The 12,973-nt window shown below is 35.9% G+C and overlaps 1 protein-coding gene across 2 annotated transcripts in view; it reads right to left on the bottom strand.

Annotated features, from left to right (window-relative positions):
- Positions 1–1,691: 1,691 nt before the first annotated feature.
- Positions 1,692–12,973, bottom strand: part of LOC127411951 (equilibrative nucleoside transporter 1-like) — a 30,772-nt gene continuing 19,490 nt past the window's right edge. For both annotated transcript variants that reach the window (XM_051647913.1, XM_051647912.1), the window contains 9 exons: positions 11,972–12,111; positions 11,453–11,587; positions 11,241–11,338; positions 11,040–11,121; positions 9,276–9,361; positions 8,865–8,973; positions 8,646–8,731; positions 5,914–6,113; positions 1,692–3,772 (listed from right to left, as the gene is read on the bottom strand). In XM_051647913.1, the coding sequence (XP_051503873.1) occupies positions 3,661–3,772; positions 5,914–6,113; positions 8,646–8,731; positions 8,865–8,973; positions 9,276–9,361; positions 11,040–11,121; positions 11,241–11,338; positions 11,453–11,587; positions 11,972–12,111 (1,048 nt within the window). In that variant the 3' untranslated portion in view covers positions 1,692–3,660. The remainder of the gene's footprint in view (positions 3,773–5,913; positions 6,114–8,645; positions 8,732–8,864; positions 8,974–9,275; positions 9,362–11,039; positions 11,122–11,240; positions 11,339–11,452; positions 11,588–11,971; positions 12,112–12,973) is intronic.

Here is a 12,973-nt window from a genome sequence, read left to right as displayed (position 1 = left end):
CCCTCCAGTGGTTACAGCAGAAAAAGGTGAAGGTTCTGGAGTGGCCATCACAGTCTCCTGACCTTAATATCATCGAGCCACTCTGGGGAGATCTCAAACGTGTGGTTCATGCAAGACGACCAAAGACTTTGCATGACCTGGAGGCATTTTGCCAAGACGAATGGGCAGCTATACCACCTGCAAGAATTTGGGGCCTCATAGACAACTATTACAAAAGACTGCACGCTGTCATTGATGCTAAAGGGGGCAATACACAGTATTAAGAACTAAGGGTATGCAGACTTTTGAACAGGGGTAATTTCATTTTTTTCTTTGTTGCCATGTTTTGTTTTATGATTGTGCCATTCTGTTATAACCTACAGTTGAATATGAATTACTTCATAAGAAATAAATGAAATGTGTTTTGCCTGCTCACTCATGTTTTCTTTAAAAATGGTACATATATTACCAATTCTCCAAGGGTATGCAAACTTTTGAGCACCAACTGTATCTAATGTGATGAACTATACCTGTGTGAACTTGATGGGAACGGACTTCATACCTCTGTAAAATCACCTTGATACCAGTTAAAGGTCAGTTCTGAGACATCATTTGTCTTCAGATATCTTGATGTTTTATTATCTGATGCAATGACATTCATTCATTTCATGTGTAGCCTACTACAAATCATTTTTAGGGCCAATGTATCTTCACTTTCATGAGAAGGCATCTAATGTTTTGTACAAATACTCACCCTCATCCCACTTAACATCTTATTCGCTGATAGCTAAAAAGCTTTTAAAAACAAAGCAAAAATCGAGGTTACTGTAACGTCACTTCCAATGGATGTGAATGGGACCAGTTTTTGAAGGGTTTAAAGGCAGAAATGTGAAGCTTATTTTATAAAAGCTCTTTATTTACACTAATTCTTCTATTGAAACTGTATTATTTGAGCTGTAAATTTCTTAAATTTTTGTTTTTTTGCACGCGGGATTACTGATTTATGTCGTAATGGCAACAAAAGTTGTAAAATTGGATATAACTTTACACAGAAAAGGTTAGCAAGTGATTTTATCACAAAAAAAACATGTTAACACATTTTATTTACATACTGAGGCTATACCTTTGAAACAAAAGTATTATAACATTTACTGATTGGCCCAATTCACTTAAATTTCAAGCGCCTCACTGTAACCTGGATTTTCACTTTCTTTTTTGAAAAGGAAGGAAGAGTCCAAAAATTTTTTTGTGGTAATCAACATTATGCCACAAAGCTGTTGATTAAGCTTAACTTGTATTGAACCCAGAATATTCTTATTAGAGAATCCAGATAGGATTATCAGACTAAATGTTCATCATAACTATGATATTTTGGTTCAACTAAGTTTATAGTCCATTTTTATATGGGAAATAAGCCTTTTTGTGACTGAAAAATATTTAGTTTTCATGGGTGGAGAACAAATGACGAGTATAATGTTTAAAAGTTGCATTCAGCAACTATCAGAAGAGTTTTCTTGGGGTTGCCACAGGAATGACAGCAATAGTCAACAACATGCCTTGTGTAATTACAGACCGTAGTTGCGTGAACGCTGCATTAAAATCACATGCAGCTGTGTGACTGATGCAGCAAAGGATGACACCAAGGAAACAAAACAGTACAAATACAAATACAAATGTGTTTATTTCTACCCCCTTCAAACCCCTAACCCACCCACACATTTCAATTTTGGCATACTATTTTTAAATATCTCATTCAAAAGCCATTAAAACAAGTTAGGCACATCATACGACACACTGAATTAAAAATCATACAAAAAGCTGTTTAAAAAACAAACACAAACATTATTATAACATCAAATGTAATACTGTAAGGCCTTTAATAAAGATAAACAATGTATAACATTTTTCAAACCACATTCATGCAATAAACATTTGAACTGATATTACCATTCAAAATGCCACATGACCCGTCATGAACTTACATTGGGGACTTTTATGGTATGATACAGTATGGTTTATCTAGACTTACTGCCCTAACTAATAGCTGCATATCTCTTTTGCCATGGCTAAACTAAAACTGTGACAAATAAAACCATTCAAAGGAATATTCTGGTTTCAATACAAGTTAAGCTCAATCGACAGGCATAATGTTGATCACCACAAAAAATATTTAGACTCGTCCCTCCTTTTCTTAAAAAGAAAAAAAAAGAAAAAAATCGAGGTTACAGTGAGGCACTTACAATGGAAGTGAATGGGGCCAATTTATGGAGGGTTTAAAGGCAGAAAAAAAGCTTTAAGTCGGCATGAAATGAAAATTCACCCTATCTATTTTCTAAATGCATGTTATTGATCTTGTTGTAAAAGATTCATCCATGCATATGTTTTGTTTATTTTTTTAATTTTTGACCTTGTAATCTTTAATCAAAATGTAATAACTCGATTTTCTGGTGAAATGACAGACTTCTCTCTGGTGACGTATGCATGACTTCTGCAATCATTTAGTCCGCTTAAACCTCACCCCTTTCTTATAAATGCCCACTGGTGGATTTAGGCAGGGGCGACATGGGCAGTTGCCCAGGGCGGCATCTTTCGGGGGGAGTGCTGAAGCGGGTTTCGCCCAGGATGCCTTACAAGCTAGAACCGCTACTGTAAATGCCGCAACCTTGCGTAAAGTTAAAAGAAGCATCAGTCGCATGTTGGTGAAGATGGCAAGGTGCATTTTCGTCTGTTTTCCTTCAAAACTATCGTTCCTTAACCCAAAATTCCTTGGTTACGGGTCAGCTGGCTTGAATTTACATTTCGAATGAGGAGGAATAACGGCGAATTCGCAAATGTGTTCGTAAAAGCATTTACATTAATTATTTTGTTAAAACTCATGCATTATTTGAGCTGTAAAGTTGTTCAAATAGTTTTTTTTTTTTTGGTCATTTTAGGGTTTACGGCATTACGTTGTAGTGGCAACGAAGCTTTAAAACTAAAATCATGTTAACATGCATATTGTTTACAGCTATACTTTTGAAACTTTCAAAATGCAACTGTGATTGGTCATGTACATGTCTCAGACAGCTCCTTCACGTGAATCAGACGATTCTAAGCACCATTGTGGCTTAAACTAATCGGGAAAACTGAAAATAAAATGTAACCGTTGCCGATAATTTAAAAATACCAAATATCAGCGATATATCAGTCGACCACTAGTATTGAACATGGAATATTCCTTTAAGAGCAACAAAACACTTTTCTAAAAAACAACAACAAAAAATACACAAAGCCTCATTAGGGTCAACTTAAATTACACTATTGACTAATACTGAATTGGCACAATATACAAAAAGTATACACAAACAAAATGTAAGAAAAAAAACTTGGCTTGTTCGTAGTGGCTCAAGAATACAAAATGTTGATGAAGAGGGATCCTCTTTTCATCCACCGGTGAAAACTGTCTATTCCAGTTGCATTAGTAGCTTGTTGGAGAGGACACACACAAGAGCGACAAAAGTAAGCTGGAAGCACAGATAGGTGGCCCGTACTAACAGCAAAAAATGCAACAGATGTACGTGTAGGTTAAAGAAATCTTCTCTCAGGCTCTGTGGTTCGACACCATTATGAATCCATGTCAGTATGTAACTAGGAGGAGATTAAGTTTGTCATCTTCTTTGTACTGAGAACTCGGCCAGGGTTTTATATCATGGCACGGAAACCAAAGGATAATGCGGCTCCCAGAGCCAAACCAAGAGAGAGGAAGAAGGCCATGATAGCCCCTGCAGTTTCCGCTTCATGCTGGGACACTTTCCTGCGGGACAAACACCAAACATTAGAAGACATGGAGAAACAGACTAAACTGTTGGACAAACATTATCAGGGCAATGGTCAACAAGTCATTAAATATCTTGAATATCAAATCCAGCTAGTTCTTTGTGTGAAGCCCAGCAACTGAAGTTCTTCGTCTTCAACTATGGGGCCATATTACACTCCATAAGTATTAGACTTTTACTAAATAAACTCCCTTAAAACCCACTTTTCAAACTCACTAGTTTATTTAACCCTTTAAGCTCTGAAGGTGTTTTTAAAGATTTCCTGTTTCAGTGGCATACCCAAAATTAAAGGTAACTACAAACTCTACAAAAAAATAAAGAGGGTCAATTGTTTGGTATTATTTTAAAGAAAACGTATTATTATTATTATTATTATTGAAATAGATTATGATAAATTATGAGACTCTCAGCCTAAGAAACTGCTGAAAAACAACAACAACAACAACAACAACAACAACAACAACAAGGGGGCCTGGGTAGCTCAGTGGTAAAGACACTGGCTACCACCCCTGGAGTTCGCTAGTTCGAATCCCAGGGCGTGCTGAGTGACTCCAGCCAGGTCTCCAAAGCAACCAAATTGGCCCGGTTGCTAGGGAGGGTAGATTCAAATGGGGTAACCTCCTAGTGGTCACTATAATGTGGTTCGCTTTCAGTGAGGCGTGTGGCGAGTTGAGCGTGGATGCCGCGGTGGATGGCGTGGAGCCTCCACACGCTCTATGTCTCCGTGGCAACACGCTCAACAAGCCACATGATAAAATGTGTGTATTGACTGTCTCAGACGCGAAGGCAACTGGGATTCGTCCTCCGCCACCTGGACTGAGGTGAATCACTAAACAACCATGAGGACTTAAAAGCACATTGGGCATTCTAAATTGAGAGAAAAAGGGGAAAAAATACCAAAAAAACAACAACAAAAAAGTTTTTTTTTTTATTTGACATAATATATCTCAGGGAGTAAATAAGGTAGCTTTGAAAAACACAGAAAGCTTTTGTTTTGTTCCCAATCATATCACCTGAAACTAAGTAAACTTTTGTGTACGACAAAGCCATCAAAAGTTATAGCATTACAAAAATAATTTATCTTAGTGTCAAAAAGCCTCTCCAAAAAAAACTAAAAAACATTAATTGTACATACAGTAAGTACTAATTACACATGCAAATACAACAATGACTAAAGGTTTGCTCTCTCTCCAAAGCATGCAGGCATGAGTAATGAGATCTCATTCAGTTCCATTCTGTGTCATTTGAGTCATCATTGAGTCTGTGTCGTATACTTGGTGCCATCTCCTGGTGGCCATATGTAATTACAGTGAATAATCCTCTCTGCCCATATTTGGATGACTTTCACCTCTGGTTGCAGTGATCTGAATCCTAATACAACTGGTTTAGTGTTCCATGATGCTGGACAACGTACTGCAACAATTCTGATGAAATCATCTGATCCAGAAAAGCTAACATGTTTTAGCCAGAAAGCACAATATGTGCTGTGTGCACATTGTGCTTTGTGTGGATTATCTAATGATCTATGCATCCGATTACGTTGTATGTGGGCTCCTTTTAATGGGAATCGCCTCCTCTAAGTAATGTGAAATTTTATGTTCACTTTATGTAGTTATAAGCGAAAACGCAGCTGAAAAGCAACACCTGTTTACAAGTAACATGTATGTCAAAGACATGTACTTAGCTATTACTTGCTATATTTTTGTCTGTGGGTAAAACACATAGGCTGGTTGTATTCTACTCTTTGATAGCTTTCCAACGACATATGGCACATGGCTATTTGATCACTTTTATGTTTTTATCGATTACAATAATTTGTACAATGCAAAATTGTTAATAAATTATCAAAACAAAACTCTTCTAATTTGCCTGCTAACTTCAAAGCACTTGTTCAGTTTTGGTCATAATGCCTACATGCATTGTAAAGTAAAGCTTCTAAGCTTTAAAACTATTCCAACTCTGTGTTGGTCAAGCCTGTAGTTATTAATATTTTGATAATTATTTTTTTCTTTGCGTGGGGCCAATCAGAGCTTAAAGGGTTAATGTCCACAGGAAATATACATGCATCAAAGGAGAATTGAGACATTTTGACACCGGGTGTTGATGTAGTTCTACTTACTTTGGTCCGAAGCACATGCAGAGGCTGGCCAGATATCCGTTACTGAAGGAGAAGAGGATCATGAAGATGATGTACCAGGCGTCGTGAGCGAAAAACACGGGCAGGTAGTGTCTGGGCTGCACGTTGCAAAAGACGAAGAGAGGCACAAACACGACTCGAGCAATCACCAGGATTGGGAGCCAGATACTGTCTTTACCAGGCTGAACAGAAAGAAATCAGAGATCAGACCTTCAGTCAACACAAATGTATCTGCAGACCTGAACCAAACTACTTATTAAGAGTTAGGCTATTTGTTGTGCAACAATGTTTAATTTATGTAAGTAATTTATTAGTGATAGAGACCAATACGTCAGTTAGGTTGATTAATCTGATGATATTTGGCCAGTTTTTCAATGGCTGATGCGATTATCTAGAGAGCAGGGTGGCCAATATAATGCTGATGTATAATTTAATGACAGCAAATGACATTTTCTCCTCTTCCCCAACATTCTCCAAATGAACACTCATTTAAATAGATGGAAACCAATGGACACAAACTGTAAGCTTCTTGCGTGTCAGTGGAGAATCAAGCGTTACATTGACTGACGTAAATAGCTGAATCATACACCACCGACGGGCCTATAAACGGGTCACATGAGCACGAGACAGCTGACTGCACACATAAGACAGGATTTATGTGGTCATGTTTTTAAAAACTCCCCAAATGTCAGGAAAACCATTAAGGATTTCTAGTCAGTCTGATCTGGTTCACTAAGGTTTTCCTTTAAGACCTAATCAGTTTTTCTTGATCCAATTTAAGTGAGTTTGGGTTAATTCACATTAGCTTGAAATCAGATATCATTTTATCAAGGAAGTTACATAACTGTCCAAATTCCATGTGAGATGTTCTGTGTTGACTTAGATTTGAATTAGTAAGAGGAAATGAGCCACCATATGCACCATAAAGCAAAGGCTAAACTCTAGTTTAAACCAACAGCTAAAGATCATTGCCAATGACAATAACAACAGAAGCATCAAAATGTTTAGATTACAATTTAAGAGTACTAATGCTTTGACATCTGGGTAGTTCACAAATGTCCATGAACTTGTTCAATAGAAAGTTACAAAAAGTAACAAATTGTACAAAAATAAATAATAATAATAATAAAATAAAAAAACAATTATATATATATATATATATATATATATATATATATATATATATATATATATATATATATATATAAATTGTTTTTTTATTTTATTATTATTATTTTTTTACAATTTGTAAATATATATACATATATATATATGTTTTTTGTTTTGTTTTTCTATTTTCTGTTACAGAAATTTATACTAATAAAAAATTAAGTTACAAAAATAATTTTCTATTTTGTGTAATAGAATTTGTTTTATATTTTTCTATTTTCTGGGAAGTTACAGAAAGTTAAAAAAAATTGTTATAAAAATAATATTCTATTTTATGTATTTGAATTTTTTTTCTATTTAAGTTACAGAAAGTTTTAAAAAGTTTTAATTTTAAAAGTTACACAAAAAAAATTTTTATTCTATTTTCTATAAAATATTTTCTTAAAGTTACAAATAGTTACAAAAATAATCTATTTTGTGTAATAGAATTTTAAAAATGTTAATATGTTTTTGGAAAGTTACAAAAATTAAAATATATACACCAGTCAACAATAATATTAAAACCACCTGCCTAATATTGTGTAGGTCCCCCTCCCTCGTGCCCCCACCGTTTCCGTCCACAGAACTGCCACTCACGTGATGTTTTTTGTTTTTGGCACCATTCGGAGTAAACTCTAGACAGGTTGGTTTGAGTATTTCTGTAACTGCTGATCTCCTGGGATTTTCACGCACAACAGTCTCTAGAATTTACTCAGAATGGTGCCAAAAACAATAAAACATCCAGTGAGCGGCAGTTCTGTGGCAGAAACGGTGGCGGCACAAGGGGGACCTACACAATATTAGGCAGGTGGTTTAAATGTTGTGGCTGATCTGTGTATATAGTTACAAAAATAAAGTTCCAAAAAACTCTTTTCTGTTTTGTGTGATCATTTTATTTTTATTTTTACATTTTCTGGAAAGTTAAATGAGGTTACAAATAGTTACAAAAGTAATCTATTTTGTGTAATAGAATTTTTTAATTTTTTATATTTTCTAGAAAGTTACAAAAATGTACACACACACAAAAAAAAGTTACAAAAATAATATTCTATTTTATGTATTATAAAATAGAAAGAAAAAAAGAAAAAAAAATTCTGTAAGGTTCCAGAAAGTTATGAAAATTTAAAAAGTTACAAAAAATAATTTTCTATTTTGTGTAACAATTTATTTATTTTTCCATTTTCTGAAACTGATACATGCAATGTGTATATTTTAGGTGCAGTGGTCACCATTCACCTTCACGGATAATGCTGCTGTTCCCTTAAATTCTGCCTAACATTTTCTTTTGTGTTTCACAGAAAAAAGACATACGGGTTTGGAACAACATGAGGGTGAGTAATTAATGATAGAATTTTCATATTTGGGTGAACTATCACTTTAAACAATGTTCCTCTCTTTGTAGTTCACAAAGAACACGTTTATCAATAATTCCATGAAATGCAAGGGAGGGACAGTCATGGACAACCAGTCAACGTAAACCAGATGCTCTGTCTGATTCATCTCGTAAAACAGCATTCAGGCGAGATGCTTCAGGAGTCCTTTTTAACATACACACACATACGTACCCACATACACCAAGCGGTGAGGCTTCTACCGGCCCAGTCCATCACGTTAAAGAGGAGGAAACAGGAAACAGGGATGAAGTATGTTTCTGTGGAAACCAGCAGGCCAGCTATTATATGTCTGTATGACTATTCCTTCAGATAAATTCTGTCTGTTTGGACTATTGTTCTAAGAACAGGAACATAAATATGTTGAAACCTCACACATCCAAACACACTCACCCCAATCACCCCCGTTAGCCACTGCAGACTTGACATCTACAGTTATAGCTGGGAATGTGCCAATGGTGATTGTGAAGACAAAGCACACGGAAAGAGCCATCACCCAGATCTACGTAGGGAGACGAAACATTATTATTATTATGGGTAAGAAATACAGTGGCTTTAAAAAGTATTTGGACCCTTAAGCCACACTTAAAAATGTCTGAATGTCTTTGCATTAGACAAAATAATAATATTAAAGCAAGTGTCATCTGTGAACAAATGCTGCTAGAGCTTTTTCTCAGAACTAACATCACATCTCTGAACCATTTTTGGAATGACTTTTAATCAACTGGTGTCAATGTGATTTTTAGTGGATGTATGAAGTCAGTTCTTGGGAATGGCAGATATTAGGTTGGCTGGAGCTGGTACCTGTTTAAAGATGGCAAAAACTGACACTGTGGGACTGATATCTTCATCAGTCAGACTGACGACTGCTCTCTTCTCTGCTGCACTTTCTACAAGGCAAAAATTAAATAAACATTGAACATGTTGTAAATTTTGAATTACATACGACACAAATACTCTGGAACTGAATATTTTTTAAATATTTTCAATTAGAGGCACTAGTGTTGGAGCGAGTTAATTAATGAATCCAACTATTATAATGGCTTGGCTCATGAATATTAATCAGGTTACTTGACTGGATGTTCATGGACGTTTACAAAGCAACATCTGTATGACCTGATTAATATTCATGAGCTATGCCTTCGCCAAAGTAGGATTCAGCATTTTGCAACGTGATACATGGTAGCGAACTTTTGCATGCTTTATCCGTTTTGGATGGAAAATAACAAAATCAGCCAATCGCAGTGTGAAACGTAGCTTGCATACACTTTAATGGATTAGTCATTTTCATTTCTATGGTATTATGTTTCATGAGTTTTAAATGGGAGGTCACCTGCCCCACTTTTTTACATTTGCACACAGTGGTGTTAATTAAAAACATGCAAATAAGCAGACACATTGTTGTGTTAAAAGTTTTTGCAAGGGGCCTGGGTAGCTCAGCGAGTATTGATGCTGACTACCACGCCTGGAGTCGTAAGTTCGAATCCAGGGTGTGTTGAGTGACTCCAGCCAGGCTTCTAAGCAACCAAATTGGCCCGGTTGCTAGGAAGGGTAGAGTCACATGGGGTAACCTCCTCGTGGTCATGATTAATGGTTCTCGCTCTCAATGGGGCACGTGGTAAGTTGTGCGTGGATCGTGGAGAGTAGCATGAGCCTCCACATGCTGCGAGTCTCCACGGTGTCATGCACGACGAGCCATGTGATAAGATGCGCGGATTGACGGTCTCAGAAGCAGATGCAACTGAGACTTGTCCTCCACCACCCGGATTGAGGTGAGTAACCGTGCCACCACGAGGACCTACTAATTAGTGGGAATTGGGCATGCCAAATTGGGGAGAAAAGCGGATTAAAATAAAAAATAAATGAAAAAAGGGCAAAAAATTTGGTTACAGTAAGGCACTTACAATGGAAGTAAATGGGGCAAATTTGTGGAGGGTTTAAAAGGCAGAAATGTGAAGCTTATAATTTGATTAAAAAACACTTACTTTAATACTTCTGATAAAACGTGAGTAATTTTTGAGCTCTTAAGTTGTTTAAATCATCGTTTTATTTTTTTTTGTTACGTCATCCTTGCAACCAAGTTGTAATATTGGCTATAACTTTACACAGAAAAGGTTAGTAAGTGATTGTATCACACTAAAATTATGTCAACATGCATATTGTTTACGTCTTGTGGCTATACTTTTGAAACGGTATTTTAACGTTTACAGATTCACTTCCATTGTAAGTGTCTCAATGTAACCCAGATTTTTTTTTTAAAGTAAAGGAAGGGCAAGTCAAAATAAATTTTTTTGGTAATCAACATTATGCCACAAATGCTGTCGATTGAGCGTAACTTATATTGAACCCGTTATATTAATTTAAGCATAAACCTCACTATACTTTGCTAGATTTCTCTGAAAATAGGACTTCCTATTTTGTGTCATTTGCTTCTCAAGTAAATGTTTCTTGTTTAAGGATATTTCTATATTTTTACTGGAAAGCAAGACAAAAATACTAAGTGAGAAAAGTGTAGAGCCCTGGTTTAGGACTGAAATAGGAATTAACTTTTGACAACTTGGGAATTACCAGATTTCAGCAAGTCCATATTGTTTTCCTCATCTGTGACGGGCACTGAGCCATTGCTTTCAGAGTAAAACTGGAAAAACTCCTGCAGAACAAAGTGTTCCAGTTCTCAAAAAGTACACATAAAAACACAGAGATTTAACACAATAAAGGCATTGAATCACATCTAAATTGTATTAACTAATCTGAGAGATTATGTCATACCATTCTGGGCAGGGCGAGGTATGAAACGATGGCCAGGAGAATAACAACACAGGCTGTGATGAAGTAGCCGAAGGCGCTGTCCTGTAACGCAGAGCCCGCTGGAAAAGAGAAAGTTCATGACTGGCGTCTGAAAGCAAATTATAAGTGAGGAGCACAGGGTGTTTTGTGAGTATGAGTCTATTGTTTGGAACTGCTAAGTGTGCAATACATACTAGCAAGTGCACAGATCATGGAGAAGGCCGCAAACGTTCCAGCAAACCCTTGACCGCTCATGATGGGTGTGGTGTAGGACGCTGGGAGCAGACCAGCCAGACCAAACAGACTTCCCTGAAGAACTGCACCAAACGCTACAGAAAGGGAAGGAGAGAAAGAAGAAATTTATGGTTAAGGTCCGAGATAAACGCACATAGAGACAAGATACACAAAGATTTCTCGAGAAGTGGTTGTGACAACATAGGACTTCATGAAACATTTCTAAGTGTTTACTCCCCTAAGATCTTCTCTTTCAAGTAGTACTCTTCCCAGTTTGATTTTCAAAACTAAACATAAGCATCAAAGGCTGTCTGTGGACTCAAGCCATCTTCAGCTCACAAACATAACTGTGTTCCTCGACCCAGAGGAGAGAACCAGTACAGAGAAGACCCCTGAAGCTAACATGAGTATAGTCAAAGACCCCTGGAATAAACATGATGTAACTGAAGATGATGGAAAGGCCTGGAGCGGGTACTCACAGTTGATGCAGATGATTTTGATCATGGTGAAAGCAAAGAATGGCAGGGGAGCCATCTCTACCTTTACCAACACTGCTGTGATGAGAAACAGTACGAGAATGACAGAGAGACTGCCCGAGATCCTCAACTTCTGAGGAATCCTGAGAGACAGAGAAGTAGAAAATAACATAACAGAACTTTCCAGAAATGGCTGTTTTGAGCTTTCAGGGTAATTCCTGGTAATCCTCACCTTTAATTTAAACAAACATTCTCACAAAGTAATACAATACACCTAATATATATATTATATATACACACATATGAGAAGGTATAATATAGCATAAAAGTGGGAAAGACATTTCTGCTGAGATATTCTACATAGTGTGTGATATTCTACTAAATTAATTAAATCTGTATTATTTCCATTAATACTACTAATAATAATGAATAATAAATATTGTTTTATTATTATAATATATTAATAATACTAAATATACTAATTATAGTATGTGATTTTCTACTAAATTAAATAAATGGTTATTATATGCATTAATACTAATACTGAATAGTAATACTATTATTAAAAAAAAATACTAAATTAGTTTATTATTATATCATTATTGTTAAAAATTATTAATACTAAATCTGAGGTGGGGGGGGGGATCCCCCCTTACACGGCTCATATGGGGGGGCATTTTTTACCTTTACAAAGATCATTTTTTTCTAACCTTATAAAATGAATCTGTCATCCTCTGTCAAATATTTTAATTTAAACAATTAATTACATTTGAAATGTCGTGTTTCAATAATTACAAAATTGCATGATCTCTAAACTGTATGATGTGCATTGTTACTGAAGCAAAACTTTTTTTCTCATTTACATATTTCCAAATATTTGGGCTATTAAATCAACATAGCCTACTAAACTAATGAACCGAGATGACAGCATTTCTTATAGGAGCTTATAAAAAAAAAAAACTTACCAACTCCTGCATGCCAATTTAAAAATATATATATATATAT

The sequence above is a fragment of the Myxocyprinus asiaticus genome, chromosome 21 (assembly GCF_019703515.2).
Source record: "Myxocyprinus asiaticus isolate MX2 ecotype Aquarium Trade chromosome 21, UBuf_Myxa_2, whole genome shotgun sequence".
Lineage (NCBI taxonomy): Eukaryota > Metazoa > Chordata > Actinopteri > Cypriniformes > Catostomidae > Myxocyprinus > Myxocyprinus asiaticus.
Note: the sequence above shows the minus strand (reverse complement) of the source record. Positions and strands in the feature narration are given on the sequence as shown.